At 39.6% G+C, this 22,517-nt stretch overlaps 1 protein-coding gene across 1 annotated transcript; it reads right to left on the bottom strand.

The window, feature by feature from the left end:
• Positions 1-8,532: 8,532 nt before the first annotated feature.
• On the bottom strand, positions 8,533-22,397 carry CZH9orf85 (chromosome Z C9orf85 homolog). Its single transcript, XM_030004845.2, has 4 exons — positions 22,233-22,397; positions 13,420-13,526; positions 10,368-10,481; positions 8,533-9,608 (listed from the first exon to the last, which is right to left on the bottom strand). The coding sequence occupies exons 1-4, from the start codon at positions 22,332-22,334 to the stop codon at positions 9,431-9,433; spliced, it is 501 nt and encodes a 166-aa protein (XP_029860705.1). The 5' UTR covers positions 22,335-22,397; the 3' UTR covers positions 8,533-9,430.
• Between the last annotated feature and the right edge of the window lie 120 nt (positions 22,398-22,517).

Genomic DNA, 22,517 nt, shown 5'->3' with positions numbered 1-22,517 from the left:
CAGCCGACCCAAATTGTCCAAAGGGATACCCCATACCATATGGTGTCGACGTTTGATGGCATTTGTCTTCTCAAGTAACTGTCACGCATGACAAAGCCCTGCTCTCCAAGGAGCAGCTAAACATCTGCCTGCCCATGGGAAGTGGTGAGTGATTTCCTCTTTTTGCTTTGCTTGCGTGTGCAGATTTTACTGTCTCTGTTAAGCTGTCATTATCTCAATCCACAAGTCTCCTTGCCTTCCTTCTGCCTTCTCCCATGCTGCTGAGCAGGGGAGCAAGATAGTGGCTGTGGGCTGTTAGCCAAGGCTGGCCCACCACGGTAAATGAGTGGGTGCCTGTTGAGGTGGAATTCAACACAGGAAGCCAAACTAACTCTTTTTCATCCACTCGTGTTCTCGGCTAACTGAAGAGAAGAGTAAAAATTTTGTTGGCCCTGACACACACCTACTTTGAGGCCCTGTCAACTAGCAGCTCAGAGGTGCTCCTGAGAAGCTGCTGCTGAAAAAAGTGTTCTGGGTGAAACGTCATTTGATGGCAACATTTTTCATTTTCAGGCTTCTTTCTCTCTCAGCCACTCTACACCAGTTTTCCAAGACTTCTGAGGAAATTCACAAACTGAGCTTAATGTATCAATGTGTAATCATTTCTTTGGTGTGATTGATACCTGGTTTGTGCAGTGTTGCGTTTTTTTAATTTGCATGACGGGGGGGCAGAGTACTGAATGAGCATGTTAGCACTGACTTTTGAAAATTCAGTATTTGCCTACTTCTGGTATTGCAGCTGCAGGTGTGGAGGCCAGGCTGGGAAGGACAGCCTTTTAAGCTTTCCCTAAAAGCAGACTCCAGGTTAAAAGCAGAATTCCCAGCTCAGGTGTCCGCCCTTGAGCCCAGCCTCCTCTCCGGAGCAGCTTGCTGGACGTGTAGATCACCAGGTCGCAGCTCGCTGGACAGATCAGAGAGAGCAGCATCCCTGTGAGACAAAATCTGCCCAGCCAGCTCCGGGGTGTGAAAGCAGAACACCTTCGAGATACCCAGCCTGGAGGCCTGAGATCGCTGGTGGGTTTTAAAGCCATCATCACCACGCAGTATGAAGCCAACGTCCAAGCCAACTTTTTCACTTTGTTACAGTGACACCTGGTGTCTGTCCTAAGGGAGCTCTTTCGAGAGAGAAACGTGAGGACGTCAGTCAAAGCAGCACGAGAAAGGCTGGCATCTTTGCTCAGCCGTTTGCCGTAAGTCACTGGCAAGCAAATGTGCCGATTTTTGGACACAAGGTTTTTTTTCAACACTGTTTTCTTTGTTCCACATTCTTTAAGTGAAAAAAAGAACTAGAGTCCTTTTTTTTTTTTTTTTTGATTCTTAGTCTATATGAGGTTGTATCTCTCACTTGTACATTGTGTGTAGAAGTCAGATGGTGGGCAGCAAAATCAGATGGGTAAGGCACTGGACTAGGATATAAGAGTTTTGGGTTCTGCTGCTAGTCTCTTGCTGACCTTCTAGCTCCTGTGACCTCATGCATCTACCCTAATTGATTTATGCAGTATGCTCTGGAACAGCAACTGCTACACTGATCTGGGGCCCTTCTCTATAATGGAGTAGCAAAGCACTGCTATGAATCAAAACACACAAAAAATCTCCAACCCTCAGTCAAAATAAGTCAAACATGAAGTCCAGTGGACTCTCTTGATGTTGCATCTGTTAGGGAAGAGGTATTTAGCCACTGATATAGTTTACTCAAGATCAGTAAATGAAGTTTCCTTTAACACTACTTACCTTTACGAAAAAGTACAGCATTCCCAGTTGCAGAATAACACGACTTGGCGGTCTTGTTAAAGCAGTAGCTTTGTGTGGAACAGAGCTATGCGCAATAATGTAACTAATGGTAAACATAGCTTTAATATGAAAAAAAACCCCTCATCAAAAAGACCATCAAATTACAGAGGTAAAGTGGTGATAAGTCTGTATTTTGTCACTGAAGGTCTAGCTTCAGTTCCAGGAACAGGATTCTTAATCTAAATTATTCGTTTTAGGTAATTTCCGTTTAGGCCCCAGGAGAACAAGTACATTACTGAATAGTTACTGTCCATTACCAAGTTTCATTTAAATTACAAGGGGGCAATAGACACTAACTTGTTGTCAGGCTAATTATTGTAAAGTTGTAGCTTTACTATTGGGATTAATTTCCATGCACATTACAGTGACAGCTGGAGACTGTGAAGACGAAGAGAGGCAGTTGCAGGCTGTGTGAACCTCTGTATTTCCATACTCACAAGCTCAGTGCCGTGTTTATTTTGGTTAGAAGCTTTTTCTTCTCCCCCCAAATGGCATTTTGGACAGACCTGGCTTGGGCACCCTGCCTGACACCTTCAGATATTTGGCAGAGACCCTTCTCTCCATTTAAAGACCAGAGGCATATACACTACCCTCCCTTTTGAGCCGCACACTCTGTTCTCATTAATGGCAAGCAGGAACAATGTGCATGAACAATGCACACTTTCAATTCCAGCCTCTATAGTAGAGAGGGGTCTGGACTGCCACATGCACGGAGTGGCAGGTGACAAGAATGCCCAAGGGGACGCATTTCTGCAGTGTGCTGGGTGAGTGCTATTGTACCTTTTTTGTTGCAGCCAGTCAGCCGCTAATGTGATTTTCTGAAGTAACACAGACAGCCATCGTCTTCATTTGATGTCCACAGACCTTAGAGAGAAGTTCAGTCATGAGGATGTGAAAGGAGGAACTAGTTGAATGTGGTGATCCAAAACTTCTTTCTTGATGCAGAGAGATCATAATGTCAGGACTACTTACACCCAAATGCGACCCAAGCTAATACAAAAACTGGAAAGAGTAGAAAACTTTCTGCTGAAACACAGTAAAAACAATAGCTCTGAAGTTCCAGTCAATGCATAGTTTTGAGATGGCTTAATCCTTCATGTAACACTCTCCTAAAATAGGAAGATTTTGGCATAACAGGATCAGTCTTTCTAGACATTTATGCCAAATTCCTCATGGTCTTTTCAGAGCATAGGATTACAATTTTACAACATAAAGAATATATGATGTCTTTTCTCCAAATAATGCAGGTACAGGCTTGTTCCGTTCTGGTAAGTTCCATCACTAACTTATTACAAGAAAGACTGAGCCACTACTGAAGAGTTATTATCATTTGAGCATGAGATATTAGCCATTCCCAGAGAAATACTTTTAAAATCTCTGTCATGTAAGCAGTAGTAAATCTGCTGTTCCTAAAGGAATAGATGTAGTCTGATTTTATGGGTTTTCTTTTTCCTTGGAAATGGAAGGTTTGGGGTTATTCCGCATTTCTCTACTATAATAAAAAATACCCTAGGGCCCTTTTATCCTTTTCCTCAATACCTGCAGCTTCATTTCATTTTACATACATCTCACAAACATCACCACTTTGAAGCAAGCAGTTTGTTTTATGGTTCTGGTGTCAGAACTGGGAACTGCTACTGGGTTGCTGCTGCTGGGAATAACCCAGAGTGATCTACTATTGCTGTCAGTCAGAGGCTGTATCAGCTCTCATTCAAGCTAGCAACTTCTATCATGCAGAACCACACTGTGGGACAAAGATAGAAAATAACCCTAAAAGGAATAAAATAGTCAGGAGACTGAGTAAGGTCTATGAGAAAAAAAAAAAAAAAAAAATCAAACTGTTACACATGTAGCTTGCAATTAGTGATTTAATAAATGCTACAAGTTTCACTGCTGCTACATATACTAATATGTAAACTATGGATACTCTTTACAGAATTTTTTTACACATTATGTCACCCTTGCTCACACAGGATTTAGGAAACAGCATGCCAAGTGCAAGGACCATAGCTGTGACAAACTTCAGACTCAGAAATGCAAGCTGTCCTAAAAAGAGAGATTTCAACTGAGTGCTGCCATTCAGGAACATGCATAATCCACATATTTTTTTTTGTACAAAAACATGGTCTCCTACGTTGCAGTTTTAAGAAAAATATTAAAATATTTGGTACTGCTTTCAAAGCACTTTTAGTTAGGAGACTACACCAGACCCTTTTAATTTGGGTTTCTAAAGCTATATCAAAGGCAAATGCAAGTACAAATGCTACACATACCTGAAATTCAGGTCAAATCTTAATGTGTTGGATGTGGTCTTCAGCCTCTGTTTTCAGATCCTCAAATTTAGGCTTCTTATTGATGACTGAATTATGAGTCCTATCCCTATTATTACAAATAGTTGTTTTCTCACCGACTTCAGCAGAAAAAAAGATAACTCCCATGTGATTTCACCTTAACTATTTTAGAGGCTCCAACTGGAAAGTCTGCTACCTGAAATACGCCAAATATTTCTAGTTTGTTACAGGTGATTTGTCTGAGAATGTGTTAGCAATCCCTAGACAGAGCTACCTCACTTCAAATACCAGTGTATTTTCAACTGTTTTGAGGTTTAGGAACCCTACTTTATACATGCACTGTATGTGATGAGAGCATGTATGTATGCAGAGCACATACTTTCTTTTTCATATACAGCTCTGTTTTTTAATAGCTTTCAGATAAAAGGTAGGCAGAAGAATAAAGTAAATCAGATGCTGACAGTGTGCAGGTCTCTCCATGCTACTTACAAACCCTTCTACATTTACTCTGTAAGTCAGCCTGATGTTTCCTATAAGCAGGGGTAGTTCTGCATTTTCTACCAGCATCTGTTTACTTGTGAGAACTCCTGAACAAAGAAAACACATATAATTGTAGGGCTAGAGGGTTACAAGGTGGCTCACATTTGATTACCTGCTATATTTTCCTCTATTTTCCTTGCTAATGCTATGATTTGCATCTCAGCATCCAATTACATGCCCATTATAGGGAGAAAACAAGCCACCCTTTTCCTAATTAACCAGTAGTCCTGTAAACCTTCAGAGGCTGGTATTATTTTAGTAGTTTAGAGGAATACATATTAATCAGTAGCTAAGTCAAGAATGGAAGAGCCCAGCCCATGCAAAACTATAAGTAAATCATTGGGCAATGTTTTTTGTACCGCCTGATACTTCAAAACATTTGATGATAGGATGTCTCACAGATGCCTGCAAACTTTGACAGAGAAGATCATTATGGAATTATGCTAGAAGGCAGCTCTGTGTCCATACCGGACTCTCCTCATACTGCAATGAATCCAGATTGTCCTAAGAAATCCTTATATATAGGAATTCAGTTTTCTGGAAACCTGTACAAGTCAACAATGACAAGTTCTGACAGCTCAAGCCTATGATAAACATTTCCCCTTGTGAAGTAAGAATCATCTTGCATGCCTGCCTTACACATACCAACAGTCCATTATCTAATTAATTACTGTCAGTGTTGAGTCACACTAAATGAGAATTGGTAACACTCCTAAGGACAATCAGTTAACAGGAATCCAACTGTGTCAGCAGCATCACTGCAACACCTTTATCCTTCGGATGACTAATTATTAACATCTACCATTCTCTTCTTCAGTAATGTATTCATTAAGTACCCACAAGGTTCAGTTAAATTCCTGAAACCCCCGATCAGTCATCCTAGGTAGATCATTTAAACTCCATCTCAATACCCTGCAGGCATGGTGGTACTATTATTTCCCCTCTTGTGAAATTTAGAAACACAAATTCATTATTCTTTAAAAACTCTGAAGATTGTTCCTCTTATGCAACTACCCTAAAGATTTTCTCAGAAATCTCTTTGATGACTTTTGATCTCCTTCCTTTTTTATTTTCTCATCTATGTATGAACTTACTGAGGAGCAGGGTTTAAACTTGAGGGTTTTACCTCGAGTACTGTGTTCAGTTTTGGGCCCCTCACTACAAGAAAGACATTGAGGTGCTGGAGCGTGTTCAGAGAAGGGCAACCAAGTTGGTGAGGGGCCTGGAGCACAAGTCTGATGAGGAGTGGCTGAGGGAACTGGGGCTGTTCAGTCTAGAAAAGAGGAGGCTGAGGGGAGACCTTATCGCTCTCTACAACTGCCTGAAGGGGGGTTGTAGTGAGGTGGGTGTTGGTCTCTTCTGTCAGGTGGCTGGAGATAGGACAAGACGAAATGGCCTCAAGTTGAGGCAAGGGAGATTTAGGTTAGATATTAGGAAAAATTTTTTTACTGAGAGGGTTGTCAAACATTGCCCAGAGGAATGGGCTGCCCAGGGAAGTGGTTGAGTCACCATCCCTGGAGGTATTCAAAAAGTGAGTGGATGGGGTACTTCAGGACATGGTTTAGTGGGCATGGTTGATGGTTGGATTCGATGATCTTGAAGGTCTTTTCCAACCTAAATGATTCTATGATTCTATGATTAAAGGGGTCCTGCCCCTGCATAATCCTCTGTTCAACAAGTTCTTCACAAAAAAACCCCACCTTACAATTCAGAACTATTACTTAACTGTCTTAGAAAAATAGTATCTTACTGTAATTCCAAATATGTTCTAACTTCAGTCAAAATTAAACAAAACTAAAATTGTTCCTTTTATTACTGTTAGAGGTGTCTTCAGTAAAATACAAATTCCTTTTTCCTGTAATAGCAAATGTGCCCAGACTCCAAATTAGCAATTGTGCAAGCTGACTCACAACCACCATCGTACATGGTTTTAGTTGCAGCAATCATTTCAGAAGTGTATGTTTTAACTGCAGTTATGACTAAAGGACAGAACGCTTGCCAGAACCAAAAGCTGTCTTCAGAGAGGTTGGACTAACACCAGCCAGCCACCACTGCAGCTGTGCTCGCTCACAGCAGTTTCATCAACTGTAGTATCAACTGCCCACCTGAACTCCAAACAGAGCATTAGTTGTGTGACATGAAGATGCTAACTTCAGAGAACTTTCACTAACATTTGTGTTTTGTTGCTACACGTTGCTCATCTGTGTGGCACTGCTCTTGCCCACCACTGACAGCTTGTGTCACCACTTTTGAGAAGAGAGCCCTTCCCCTGATTTTCTCATTATACAGCTCCTGCCAGTTCCATGACATGTTTTCCTATCATTTCAGGATTTCCTCTCACCTTTGGGCAAAGGGCTAGGCCATTACCTAATTTTTCCAAGTGGAAGAACATTTCCCATACGTATGTAATTTTCAAAAGCCAAGTTCACTTTTGATGACACTCATGGTTTCCCCTTCAGAGACCCTTCCTGAAGCTAACTCCAGATTACTTATTAACTCTCTCTACCCCGCCGACACAGTGTTCTGCAGTGTGTAGGGGGGATATTCCTTGTTCACTCTGTCTTTATCAACGCTAGCTGGCAGGACAACAGGCAATGTCACACTAAGTCAGATATCGCTGCTGTTCTGTTGGGAGGACTTATCTGTCAACACCAACATGACCTTCAGACCAATTTCCAGTCACTTCTAAACACAGCAGACAACCTCCTTTTCTGTCACTAAGCACCTCTTGGTGCTTTGCAGCTTCACTGACTTTTCCAAGACAAACCATTTCCCTTCTACAATTTTAAACTTCTGAATTTCTTCTTTTGTATTAGTTGCAGTTAAGTGAAAAAACCAGTATGTTTAATCACAAGACTAGTGGTTTAGCTTACAAACAACGTATTTATAGAGTGGGTGGAGAAAGAAGATGGGTTGTTTGGGTCATCAGTCCTAGTCCTTTATGACTGCAAACAACTATGTAATAAGAATATCACCCAAACACTCAGTAAACTTTAGACTTTGTCTCACTGAAAAGCCACAAAAGTCACAATGCATCACGGGAACAGAGAAGACCAGTAGAGTGTTTTTCAATAGTTTACTGCTAGTGGTTATCACAAAATACTTAGCAAAAATCTACCTATGCAAAAGATGTAGATGGGACAGAAAAATTAAAATAACCTTAGGGAATCAAATTATTCAACAACACAAGGGCAGCACAGAAAAGGAAAAACAAAAAGAAAAAAAAACCAACAAGCAGATTACTAGTTCTTTAAAGACCATTACAAAAGCATGTTTTAGATATTAAGATACAAACTTAGAAATAGTTTAGAAAAGTTGAAAGGGTGTTATAATGTACAATACAAAAGTGAAAGACATATCTAAATAAATGATAGTAAAAGAAAAAGCTCATTCTTAAGGCCTTATGTGTAGTGACAAGCACCTACACAGTTAAGAAAAAACAGTAAGAGCTCACTGTTCCATGACTGATTACAAGAATTTTGCTGTTGCCTGTTACTGTCGATACTAAAGCTGTCCTTTAAATCAGAAGTTTCTAGGCTATTGAGAGCTGAATGTCTTAGTACTCTGCATCCTGGTAACTAGATTTTCTTTAAAGTTAAGGTCAACTACAGCAGCCCCAGGGTAGCTATCTCTACCCAAAGGATAAAGTTTCAGTATTTCCCCCACTGGGGGTAGGGGTGTGTCTGTATGTAATAATCCCAGAGCTGAAGTCCCTCACAATTCATTTGAAGAAGGTAGTTTGGGAATCAAATTTTTCAATGCCCACTACTGCAAATCAGGCAGAACACTAAAGCAGATGTGTAGCTGTTATGCAGTTAGTAAAAACAGCATAGTATATTGTCATAGGTTAAACCATTTAATTACTAGGAAGTACTTCTTCAGCTTTATTTATAGAGGTAGCATACAGTACAGAAGAAATCAAACCATCCTGAGCCCCACAAAAGATAGTTAACTGCAAATTCAGTTAAGTTCTTCCCAGAGCTTAAATCTACATTGAAATAACCCCCAGAAAGAACTGAAAGTAGGAAGAGAGTAACTATATAAGCATCACTACACTACACAAGTGTTTTCACATCTGAGCAAACTACACTAGGTCTGCAGTCAAAGGAAAAGAAAGTGACACCTGTTATGAGAACCTAAAAAGTCTTCAGTTTTTTTCTTTTCAAAACATTGGGAATAACAAAGTCACAAATTTGTAATGCGTACTTCTATATGGTAAATAAGCATTAACTGCTCATGAACTGTACTGGTGATGGCATTTAGGCCCTCTTTTTTCGCACAGAAAAGAAATAACAGGCATAAGGGTAATTAACATTTGGTATTTCGACCCTGTTTGTAAACTCACTGACAGAAGTTGCAAGTTCTTCCTTCAGCAAACTGTTGGTTTAGCTCTTCCTTTTTATGACAAGACTCTGTATTCATTCTAGACTTTCATGTAGCTTTCCAAGTGGCAATACAACAGTCGCATAACATTGAATTTGGAACAATTAGAAAAAGGGGCTTTACTCCAGAGAAACAGGAAGTTGTTACATGTATGCAAGAAGTAACTATGCTTAAAGATTCAATTTCTGAATCTTTCCACAAGAAATTCTGCTCTTAATACAAAAAAATATTTATTTATACAAAACCCCACAAAAGCTTCATAATACACAGTGCCAACATTTATATGCAAGGACCTTAGGTGTCAAAACACGTTTTCAGAGCATTTTAAGGCAAACATTGGTTCACCACTTTTAAATACGTGTAGTCTCTCATATAAACTCAACCTTTTAGATCGCTGTCCTTTCAAAATTCATACTTTTAAATCGTTCTTCAAGCACATCAGAATCTTCACCACTGCCTGTACTACTGACATTTGTATCAAAATCCAGCTCATCCTCCAATCCACTGCTCTCTTGGCCGTTTTTAGTAGTCACACCCTCAGTTCTGTCTTGTCCTTTATCAATCCTGCAGAAGGAAAGAGGATGTTATCACCACCCACTTTTGGAATTTATTTTGCTTTTTAAACAAGAATGCAATGGAAGATAGAGTATTCTACCAGGGATGGAAGGGGGTAGGAGGTGGGGAGGAGGAGGAGAGGGACAATAACCTGAAGTTAATTTCATGTTGAATAGGAAAGATATAAAACATAGTACAGGAAAAAGGGTCTGTGAAGAAAAAAAAAAAAAAAGAACAGTTTGACCAACTAAGCAACTGCTGGCCAGTTGTCACAAACTAGTAAATTAATGCAGGATGCTCGATAAAGAAAGAACTCTAGTAAAAGAGTAAAAGACCTAAAAGCCTGCTAAATATATTGCAGTAACTTTGCTCAATATCAGCCCTTGTTTAGTTTTTCTGTTCACTAGTAACTGAATCATCAAATGACAGACAAAATTCAAACAGTAAATTGACTTATGCATATTTTATTGGTGCTCTATACCAAAATCCATTTTGAACTGCTTTGTTCGTAAGGAAGATATGCAATTTATCCTTCAGTATTAAAACGTCTTATCCAAGTAAGACTTTTTTTGGCCCAGCCCCACTAACACCACCAGGCATTTTACCCCTAGTTTCAGCAGAAGAAAGGGTAATAACTCCTACTGATTTCTGTCAGGATTATTCAGAATATGGCATAAAGTACAGCTTCTTGGCAGTTTCCAAACAAGCTCTATTAAAGGGGAAAGAAACAGTGCAGTACTGAAACTATGTAACCTACGAGCTACTTACGGAATTACTATTTCTTCTTCTTTTCCACATTTAGCACAAACTTCTAGTTTACCAGCACATGGTCGACAAATAATATGGTAAGGATCTTTTACAGTCTTCTGGAGACACTTCACACTGTGAAGAGAAAGAAAACATGATTAAAAAAATATTTGTGGACACTTATTAAACATTCTGTGTTCAAAGACAATATAGACATACTCTTCAAAAGAGGAACAACATGTTATAGGCCAGTTTCATATGAAACAACTGGTGTTTTAACAAGCAGCACTATCAAAATCATTGCCTGTCTTCCCTCTCCTTTAAGTTTTTTAGGAAGAATTATTAAAACAAGAAGCGAAGAAGAAACTTAAACTCACGGATTTTTATATTTAAAGTGACAAAAGAAACTTTTCCATTCATTTCAGTAGATAGTTTTACTTTAAAAGCTACGTAAGTTCTTCTTCTGGTTTAACGATAAAAGCAAATAAGAATATGGTATAAAAAGGTGTATGCACTTTACAAATAAAAACCTGTCAATTCAAACACTACAATGTCTTCCTCTTGAACTTCTCAAGAGTACAAACAAAGCCAGTGCTGGACTTTGCTTTCTATGAACTCAAACCTGCATGGAACTGTATTCTGAACAAACCCAACCTAACTATGTAGAGGTTCCTGGCTATTCTTTTTCAAGATATGATAAAACTCTGTAGATTAATTCATTTATAAAATGCTATGGCTCAACATTTGGCTGGTATTTCTAAAGCCTTGTACTTCTGGAGAACAGAACCGGAACTATATATCCCACGTAATGCAGCTGTCCTAAAAGTCATTCCTTCTTGGTTCCTCAGGCACTCAAAAGTCTGTCAGGAAAGATTTAACATACAGTTCTGAACAGTGGATTTGCAGACTTGGCTAAAACAGGCTGAAGAAAAATACCAGGTGTTTTTGCATGCCTTGTAAGGAGAGATGCACTAACTAGCATCTAGCGAAACAGAATCTTTACTTGCTTTCTCAAATCCCATTCTGAAGCGTTATCACCTTCTCCCTACTCTCTTCATCTAGGCTCCACTGAGCTTTCATTATTAGGATATGCGTAGCCAATTCCTTAAGAAGCTGTAATATCACAAAAATTCCTGTAGGACACATTTGACAAAAGCAAAGTCTAAACTGTCTAGTGTTCCTGGTCTTCCCTCTCCCCCAGGAAAAATCTACAGTTAGATGTCACTGGAAATACCTACTTAGTTTTGGTGGTTTTTTTTTTTTTTTCTTCTATGTTCAGTTGCATTAGTATTAAAAAAAAGTCTACAGCTCTTCCCACCCATGTCACATCAAACAGGGGTACTATCAATGCAAGGTTGAGAGATTTTTTTTTTCTTTAAATAGTTTAATTTGTAATAATTAAGTACTTGAAATAAAAGTTAAGTAGGGATAACTTGTAGTTGTACCAACAATCATAATTTTGAAGATGTTAAAAAACTAGAAATAAGTTCAGGTACAGAGAAGTCCTCCACTCCCATTGTCTGTGACGTGAAGAATTCCTTTTTTTTCCATATAGTCACATTTTTAATGTCTATAATGTGTTTACTTTGCCTGGAAGCTTCACCCATTAAAAATCTTCATAGTCATGTCCCTTCAGAACAGCAGCCCACTCAGCTGTTTTACTGCTGTAGGCTGGGCTAGAAACCACCACCTGTAGAGTTAGAACGGTCTGCAGCCCAATTTACTTGTTCAAAAATATGATGAAAAAGATCACATATTCTGTCATAAGCAGCTGCCCCACACTGCCACTTTTTCTATTTCCAGTGCTCCTCTGATTTACAAGCTTTTTTGCCTGCTTTTTTTCCTTTGTGGGCAGGCAGAGAAGAAGCAAAAGAACCAGATCCACCACCACATGATTTGTTACAGCTCATTACTTTTAAACAGGATGCACACAGTCATTTGAGAAAGAGTTAAAAAAAGACAAATCCCAACTTCACCTGTGGTGAACAGAACCCAGAATGTTTACTTTGAGAACCAGTAAGACTTCTACCTAATCAAATTTATTTTTTTTTACATGAAAGGGTTAAATTGTTTACTAAAACCAAAATATTTGTTGCATATGGTTTCATATTAGAAAGTAAAACTTCTCACAAGTGGGGGATATAGTATGAACAAACATTCCTTCCCTTTCAACCTACTGAAAACCAAAATAAAATACACCGTCATTCAGGGAACTGCACACATACATTTACATAACCTCTTCAAGCAGTTCATAAGTATTTCAGAAGTATGTAACTGAGAACAACCCAGAGATGCAGAACAAACTACTCTGACAAAGGTGGCTATATCATACACCACAGCCCAGCTGTAGTTCTCTGAATTCAACATTTCACTGTTGAAACACTGGCTGTGTCTGCAGCCATAGAGGTAAGGACCTCTGCAGCTTGAGCAAGTAAGAAGGAAGCAGAGAGTATCCACATCCGAAAATTAACGTATCACAAACCTATAAATATTTTTTAAGATATTTATCACCTTTGTTATGTACTTATCCAAAACCACCTAGTACAGAGCTGTATGCAAACAATGCTAAACATTTAATATACAAAAAGAGAGAACATGCTAAGAGGTAAGGAAATGCATGTATTGCAAACATTTTGTAGGAACTGAGGCCTCAGTAATGCTGACAGCAGTGTTGCTGATAAGTTTTGATGTGACACAAAATTAAAGCCTTCCTCTCCTCATTTCTCTAACAATGGGTTTTCATAGCAGAAAATCACGTTACAACTGGTTCACGTTTGACATTTTGTTCAGGAGGACACACTGACAGTTTTGTAAACTTACAGGTCCACAACTCAAACATTTTAACAGCGAAAAGAGAAGCAGTTGCTTTACCATTGTGTTTTCTTTTCAAAAGTTTAAGATAAAAGACTAATGAATTAGAAAACTAACATTGCATATATATTGCCGTTGCAGACTCCACATTTGAAGGATGTCATATAGCAGCAGCTACTATTTGTGAGTTTCCAAAACTAGAATATTTTCCAAAAAGTTCACAAACTACATTATCAATGATTAACACACAGTACTTACTCACCATTTTTTAGGTTTTGATAGTAGTTTGTACTTGCTGAATTTTACCCGCCACTCCAAGATACCTTTGCAATGCTGACACACTCCATCATGAAGCTTAGCATTTATTTTCTGGATAAATAAATAAAAATTAAAATAAGTATACACTGAAGATTTGCTACTTTTATGAGTATAATCTGCTTAGAAAGCATTTCCACCCATCATGTGATTAATACAGTATTTAGAAAGATATTTGTTTGATATTAACATAAGCATTTCATATACATCTATTGCTAGTAATTTTCTTCAGTGGAAAGAGTGCTGAGGTAGTCTTTTACTTCGAGGTAGTCTTCATTCTTATTATAATAATTTTAATATTGTTAGTACTAGTACTTATTTATTATATTTTATTATTTTATCTCTAGACATTTTACAAAACAGATAAGTAGAAATGAGCCCTGAAATACACAGGTTTTGTCCAAAAAAGACAACTTGCAAGACTTCACATTTAATTTCTTACTGTTCAAGCTACCATTATACTACACACTTTAAGTAGTCTCCGGATTTTTCCTCAGATCACAGTAAAGTAGAATCCACACATTATTTGCAGTCAAACCATTCAAAGTCTCTTTCATCGTAAATTTCCTTTATGAAAAAGTAATACATTTTTGCTCCCAAGTATCTAAGATAAAATCCTCAAAATGGTCATTTTAACTATGGCGTATTTTCAAGACAATGCAAAGTTTACCTTAAGATCTTCAACAACATTTTGTGTTTAGCTTGCTTAGGAATACGAAACGTCAACTGGCCAGTACTATTTGCACAAGAGAAGTTATTCTGAGATGGGAAGTTGTAGCAAACCACAGTTACCTCAAATAACAAGCAACATACACTTGTACATTCAACCTACTTTTATTTCTTCTCTACCTAAAAATGCCAGCAGTAACTTTATCTATCATATGGTTGTGCATATTCATTCAGAGCTTTAAAAATAGAAATTTCACAATAAAAAAAAATGCATAGCCAAAAAAAATTCTACTGTGCCTTTTTTCAGGCAGCTTAAAAATGGCTACCATACCAAAATTACATGATTGACATGGTCTAAAACACATCTGTTTCTCACAATACCTAAAAGTTCATTGGAACAGATTCTGCAGTAATTGGGATTAGAGCTTATGTTATACTTTTATAAATAAACTGAAGTTATTCTATGCATACAGTAGCTTCTGAAGTAATCTCCTGTTTTTATGAGCCACAAGAGATTCTTACTACTCCACAAAGTTCTACTTCAATACACTAGACAAAAGAACAAGCCTACCTTTAAAAATACAGTATTTTACTCCAAAAAATATATGTGGCAGAGGAAATGCTATTTACGAGTAAGACTATACTATGGGACTTGTCTTCCGTTGTTTCCATTTTCACTAAACTTCAACCATTCAGTATGAGTTTTCCCATGGTGCGGTTTACTGAAGGTGTGGTGCTTTTAGACTGGTTCAGTTAAAAGACAGTAATTTTTTTTTTAAATGAAAGAATACAGACTTGGCATGTTGAAACAAACAAACAACCAATGTTTTGCACAATGCTTGGATATTGAATACAGAAAGTGGTGGTTCTCATGTCAGCTATGCATTATGAGTTAAATTTTCCAACACAAACATTTGGCTAATGTGAAGACTTCCTGAGAGAAAATCATTGGTAAATTCTCAGCAGATATCTGTAAAAGGGCTGGCAATTCAAACTGCTGTCAGCACTGACCGTGTTCATTCTTTCAAAATTCATGCAATTTGAAGATAAGCCTTCTGTTCAGTGCTTGACTAGCACAAAGTAAGGCTCCAACTAGTATAGCCTGAATAAACTTCTAATAACCTGCAAATTAGCCTGAACTTCCCAGTTCCCCATCTTACTCTCCTGATTTGCATTAATTAGTAATGCAGGGCGGGAGAAAGACAAAAATGCTGAAATTTGTATTCCCAGTTGTCCTTTATTGTGATCAACTATTTTTAGTATTGCTAAGGGACAACCCAATAAACATCAAAAGATTGCAATAGTTTAAGCTGAACACAGCTGCTTGTCTTTCCAAAGGGAGTTAGCTTCCTCGCTGAAAACTATCTCGTTTCCAATAATATGTCCTGACATCACGGCTGGGGACAGAAGCCCTGTTACTAAGTGATGCAGGGACAGGCTCAGCAATGCATAACATACTTGGAATGCAAAAGGCCATGCTCAGGACTGCATGTGGCATAAACAGTGCAGAACAAAACAGGAACTACTTTCACCTCTCATCTGAAGGAAATCCAAAGTTTGTCAAACATGCAGCCTATTACAGATTCTGCTAAACGTTTGCTATGGAACAAGGAAATATGCATAATTATTATTAATGGAGCTTTATAAAGCTCTTCCCCCTCCCAATATGCTTATCATCTGGCTCCATAATACACAACAATCATGCGGTGATGAATTTCTTTTTTTTGTTTTTTTTATCAGACCAACGAAAACGCAGACCATCCCAAATTCCAAAGATGCCTTTTCATGTTACTCACAGTATAGATCTTTGCATGAAAATACCACTTCATAGCAAGGCCAAGAGACTAGTCATGTGGCATAAAGACTATATTACTCAGCCTTCTTCACCTTTGCTTCGAACAACAAAGCCCTGCATCTTATCTGATGTCCTCATCCCAAAGATTAGTCCTCCCTCTATATTAACACATTGTTTCACCACTGAAAAAGGTATTTAGAAAATAAGTAACACACAAGAAGCTCTAAAGTAAAGTAAAATAAAGTCGATGTAATTCAATTGCACGGCAACAATCACATTACCCGCATAAAGGCAATGAATCTCTATCGGAGCTGGTCTGTGTATTAAGATTACTTCTACACAGTCACCTTTGAACTCTTCATCTTCTTGGTGTGATCAGCGACACTTCAAATATCCAGTGCAAAGATAAAGAACATCGGCCAAAATGCTGCCTAAGAGTCTTCTGACACCAAATTAGATTGTAGCTATGGAGATCACATTTATGTGGAACTTAAGATTCTGATCGAGGCATAAAGATGCCTGGACTTTTCAACCTAGTCACCTGTAGGACCATAAATCTTAATACAGCAACTCAAAGAAACCACCTGGTATCTGCTCAGAAGGTAACAATTGGAAGAAAGATGACAGCTTTTAAGTTCTAATTTCCTCCTTCTAACAGGCACACATACAGCACAGTCTCTCCCTCCCCTTCAGCAATTTCCGGTATTTTTTACTCAATGTTGGCACTTCAAGTATGGGGTGGTGCAGTTAATCATTGGCTCAGCACATGTGAATATGAGAGAGACTATGACTCTACAATCCTACCAGGCTGTTGATTTAGAAAGTCAATAGAGAATGATGGATTGATGTAAAGCAAGCAAGCAGGGAGATTTACAGAGTTTAACCTTGACTTGTGTTTGCCTTCTAAGTTTATTTTGCTCAGAAAAAATGACCAATATTTAAATGTTACTATCACTAAAACAGGTTGATCATTTACTGTCATTCTATACACTAAATTCAACATTTCCTTTGACCAAAAAAGAGTATCGTATCACTTTCAAAGGCAACACTGACTTCAAGAAGCAAAGAAAGCTGCCCCTAATTAAAGATTTGGATAAGCCATTTTTTTCAGATTTTTGAAATCACCAAAGAACATGTGAAAGTAAGTTCTGCTAACAAACTGGAAGAGAAACTTTCCTGGTATTTCAGTTCCTAGTCAGAATGGGCAAGTTATTAGTTAAATCAAAGAAATCCCTCTGCTGCTTACTTCTCCTATTAATATTAATTTTTTAATATATTTTGTACATTGTTTAAACTTTCACATATTTGTATTTTCTTCCTTTTGCCCACTTAATAGCTTGCTTTCCTTTAAGGGTACAAAAAAACCAACCACCCACACAAAGACCTGAACAAGGCTTGTCAACTTCATTATTCCCTTCCAACTTCTCTACCCAGCTTTTATGCAGGTAGTTAGCTCTCATACACAAAAAGGTGGTACTGCTTATGGTCTGAAATTGATTTCTTGGTGTGAGAACTATTCTGACAGGTTAGTTTCTGTTTCTGTCACAGCAGCTTCTCTCTCTATTTTTTTTTTTAATGCTCATTTCCCTGTTTTATTCAATAGCTCTTTCCTCTTTTCTTTTGCCATTCTTCCCTCCAAGGACAAGTGCAACTCATCCAGTGCTTACAGTATCTCTATATATTCTCCAAAGAAATTACAGTTATGCAATACAGACATACATAAACAGTCTTAAAGTATACAGTCACAAAATATTCCATGTGCATATTATATACACAGTCAGGTCAACTGCATTAACGAAACAGCATCCTCTGTACGCTCACGTAACCCAATATTAAATCATTTAACAACCCGCCAAAAGCAGTTCAGAATGTATTAAAGTAAACACATGCACCTACACCTACTAACTTGGCACACAAAATAATCCCTAGCTTAAGCTAGCATTAAAGCACTCAAAAGTAAGATGTAATGATGGGGTTTCAAAGAAGCCTCACTGTCTGTTTGGAAGTTTCTAATTATGTGTGAACCTATGGGTATTTTGATTTACTCTACTGAAAGCAGACTCCTACTACCAAGCACACATCAGTGGTCTACTCTGCTGTAAATTAATGCAATGTCAATGCCATGCATAATCTTCCTTGTCAGGAGCACAGGTGATACTGCCTCCAATCAACAAGGCTGAATGAAGCATTTCTGAATGACTACACTTGTCAGAAAAACAAAATTCCACAGGATCTCCAGCACATGACTACAAAGCAGTTAAGAGTAGGTCAGTGCAGACTAACAAACATGAAACTGTGATACAAGACACCAGCTTTTCAGGGTTCTAATACACATTTCACAGCCTGAAATCAAGTCCACCAAAGAGCTTCACTTGCTCACATATTGTATCAGTATTACTTCAAATTCCATTTTCTACACAGATATTTTCTCATCTCTTTCTAAAGAGAAGCACATTTAACATTTTAACCAAAGCCTTGAAGTATTCCTTACATCCATTCTCGTTACGTATGGATGGCTACCTAAGCTAGCATTTAAGGCCCTGCCATGTTTTATTGCTATGGACTTTAAAACACATGAAATCACAAACTTTCTCTAAGCCCAATTCCAAATGGCCCTCCTGGAGATCAAGATGTATAGCTTCTTTCAGATGAGTGACCGTAGATTTGAAAACATGCAAGTAACCGGCAAGAGAATGTACACGCTTGGAAGAACTGACAGTCAGCTCCCATCCTCTTCCCCACAAAGAACTGAACACACACGTTCGCTCTCTCCCCTCCACCGGGGTTAGGTTAGAGTCCGTAACAGATGTTATGCTTGCTCCTCTTCTCCCTATGTGAAAGGTTATAACCCAGGCCTGAATGCAGTTCTGAATCCAGAATAACAGGGGTGGCTAGAGAGTAGACTTTAGCCTACCAAGCTACTCTATGTTGCAGCAAGAACAGAAACTAACCAAACTCCAATACTGTTACCTGACAATTCCAGTTGGCTACTGGTTTATCTGCATCTCCCCCCTGAGCTTGAAGTCACAATCACGTGACTCAGCATTTAAGCTCTGTATTCACCTGTTCTGTTCCTACTGCCTTCGCACAGTCTTGACCAGTGTCTCCACCAAAACAAGTTATTCATCCATACAGACAGCTGAAGAAGCAGCTGACATAAACACTATGGTAAAGCTGAGGTTCAGAGTTAATAACCTCTGAAATTTAGGGAAATGTGGATTATCATCTGGGGCGTACCTAATGAGAGGAAAGAAATGGAGAAACAGATCAGTCATTTGGGTGTAAATATGAATCACTTTGTGGTTTACCGTCTTATTACAATGGAGTCCTAAATGTTCTCATTGAATGTTATTTACTTTCATCTCTAGAACTACTCCAGTTTCCATGTTGACTTATGTAATATACTTTACATAAAATATATATTCATATAACATAATGTATATTCCTCAGCTCAGTGCCGCAAACAGCTGTTCTGGAATATACTATGTAAAGCAAGCACCCATAAACAAATTCCAAGATTCAATAACTAACAGCACAGTGCATCTTACCCTGTCCGGCTCTTCCTTCTTCAGTTCATCCCAGGATGCAAGCTTTCCCAGCACTGTTGTAGGCAGTTACCCAAATACAGTAAAGAGGCAGTGTATTTTGCCGCAACTAGCCTATCCCAGAGTAATGCTCTAGTAAAGACCGATCATTAGAGGAAAGACAGATGGATCTTTCAGCATGTTCTGCAAGTAATCAGATCTATGGTCTTTAAGATTGGAAAATGGATGTTAAGGTCCCTGTCAGACAGAGAGCACAAAACCTTTCAAAAAAACACAGAACAATTGGAAAAGTCAAAAGACTATTAGATCAATTTCTTCTGCAGATGCTGCTTCACTGAGAAGCAACAATAACACTGCAAGTAACACCTCAACTCCACCCGCAGTACAACCCGAAGCTACAGTAGTTAATACTCAACATTGCTAATGCAGTGTGCAAAGGCAGCAGGATAAAAACTTTAAGCTAAAAAGCATTCTGCAGCCTTTCAAGATAATATTGCATTGGACAGTGTGTAACAGTAGTCAAAGATAGGCCAAATACCTAAAAAAAATTAGCAGTGATTTACAGGAGATCCACCCTCTTTCAGCAGTGCTGTGCAGTCTTCTGATCTCCTGAGCCTGAGAGGTGGAAAGGAAGAATACCCCACTCCTGTATCAGTCCCTGTGATCAAATTGCTGCTGTTTCTTCAGTCCCCCCATCACACCTTGAACGTCTGTAGCACATCTGATCATTCAGGACTACACAGAACAGATGCAAAACTGTCATCACTGAGCATAGTCTGTATCTGAACTATGACGTTAATCACTACTTAATCTTTGTTAGTCTAACTTCTTTTCAAATTTCTCAAATAGCAGAATCAGGCCTAGTCATCATTATAAAGACACCTGTGTATCCCTTAGCACTAGAATTTGTACATGACGATATGCCAAAAGAAAAATGCATCCTTTCCCTTTACCGCGCATTATCTAACCGTGTAATAGGAAGCACCTTCTTCAAGCTTGTTCCTGTGTTCAACCACCTCCATGAACTGGCAGGCACAGAGAGAAAAGAAACCATTAGCTTGAAACAGAAAGGAGAAAGACACGGTCCCATATCACAGTTTATGCCCACAGTGAATCTTGGCTACATTCAAAAGCTTTTAAAAAAAAATTATTTATTTGAGTGCATGGTACTGTGTAGCCAGCTCTATATGATATAAAATATTTAAAAAGGGAAGAAAAACAGCCACATGAGTATTAAAGTGACTACGTTACAGTTACAAAACTGAAGTCAGTTTCTCTTTGAAGACTTTTCTGGTAGACCAACTCTCTAGGATATTTTTGTGTGTCTGTACGTGTAGAGGCCAGACAGGAAAATACTCTCCTATCAGGGATCATGCAGTGACTCACACAATAAATAACAGTAGCGCTGCCTAGAGCCCCAGGAAAGCAGCCTGTTCAACTTGCAGAACCAGTCCCACAATATCTTAAAAAAAACCCAAAAAACCCACCAAACTCAAAAACCCCCACAAAAAAACCCCAAACCTTCCTCTTTGGTGCCATTCTTTAACTTACTACTTTCTTCTCCTCCTCTCAGTTCTTTTTGACAATCCACTAAGGTTCAGCTAAAGAGATATTGACTTAACAGCAACAGCACCAGATAAGCCTCTTCTAGAATGGTCATCTTGTGTTTTGTTTTACTCAACTCTTCCATTTTAGCTTGTAAGAGAAAACATCCCACTTTTGTGTTGATACTGCTCAGGTAAGCTGCTTGGTCTTCATGCTCTCCAGCACTGCTATTATGTTACCACAACTACAAGTATAGAGCACGTTCCAAGAATATATGGTAAACCATTACCTTTTCCTTGCTTAGAAACAAAAAGGGACAACAATGGTCTTTTGTAACAAGTGTGAAAATATCAAACCATGATAACGTGTGTAGCAAAAGCATTGATAAAACAGCTGAAGACACCTTTCCATGTAACTACTCGGAAGGGCCCTCTAAGATTTTTTTTTTAAAGCCTTAAAGCAAACACGAGTCTTTTTTAAGTCGTCTAAAAAGTATGCAAAGTAAAACTTGGTATTTATATGGCTGACGGGGGGAGTTGTTCAAAATTAATTCTCAAAACGTGAAGATGTCTGAAGGAAGTCATAGTCACAAACTTTGAGGAGACCAAACACCTTTCAAGAAGGCACACGGAAAACAGTGCGGGGAAGGTTTACTTACTGCACAAAAGTAAATGCTTTATTTCAGTCTTCCTCTTAATAATTCTTTGGCTTAACGAGGGCCCTTCGTGTCATAAATACGACTCGGGTGTCACACAGCGTGTTTGCTTACGCAGCCACCTAAGACGGGCCGGGTGACAGCTGACTGAAGCGGCTCGTTACGGATTGCTCCCTTGACACGGCCGGGAACCTTTTGGACAGACCCGCGCTGTCCAGAGCGGTCTAAAAACGAGGAGGTTTCTCGGCTCCCACTGCCGCAGGGCTTTGCGATCCCGCAGCTCTCCAAGACCGCCCGGCAGAAGACCGCCCAGGGACAGGCCGTCCCTTCCCAGGCGTCCGTGCGCCCAGCAGGCCGCACGGCCTCCTCTTCACGCTTTCGGCCCCAAACGCCGCCAAAGCCCCTCCGCCGCCGCGTCTCCCCGCCCGCCGGCGACGCACCCGCGGCCACCGGGCAGCGACCATGCCCTGCGCGGCCCGGCCCGGCCCGGCCCGGCTCTCTGCCGGGAGGGGAAGGTCCGCCCCGCCGCCGGGGTCCGCCCCGCCGCTCACCTTGCGGCGGGCGCTGGTGTCGTACTTGTCGTTCCTGAAGGCGCGCGCGTTCTGGTAGCGCTGGGGCCGCGTGCGCGACACGTTCCCCTTCTCCGAGCTCATCCCCCGGGCAACCGCCGCTGCCGGCGACACCTGCCCCGGAACCGCTCCGCGGCCCGTCTCCTCCCCCCCGCCCCTGCCCCGGCGACGCCGCCTCGCCATTGGCCCGGAGCCGACGTCCGCATCCGCCCTCCGCCCACGGCGGTTCGCTGCCTCTTCCCTGCTCTCCGCCCACCCGCGTTCAGG

This window comes from Aquila chrysaetos, chromosome Z, assembly GCF_900496995.4.
Source record: "Aquila chrysaetos chrysaetos chromosome Z, bAquChr1.4, whole genome shotgun sequence".
Taxonomy (NCBI): Eukaryota; Metazoa; Chordata; class Aves; order Accipitriformes; family Accipitridae; genus Aquila; species Aquila chrysaetos.
Note: the sequence above shows the minus strand (reverse complement) of the source record. Positions and strands in the feature narration are given on the sequence as shown.

Coding starts and splice junctions, on each gene's coding strand:
- CZH9orf85 (XM_030004845.2), bottom strand. CDS start 22,334: ATGAGCTCGGAGAAGGGGAACGTGTCGCGCACGCGGCCCCAGCGCTAC. Junction 13,527..22,232: donor ACACCAGCGCCCGCCGCAAG/GTGAGCGGCGGG, acceptor TTATTTATCCAG/AAAATAAATGCTAAGCTTCA. Junction 10,482..13,419: donor CTATCAAAACCTAAAAAATG/GTGAGTAAGTAC, acceptor TTCTCTTCACAG/TGTGAAGTGTCTCCAGAAGA.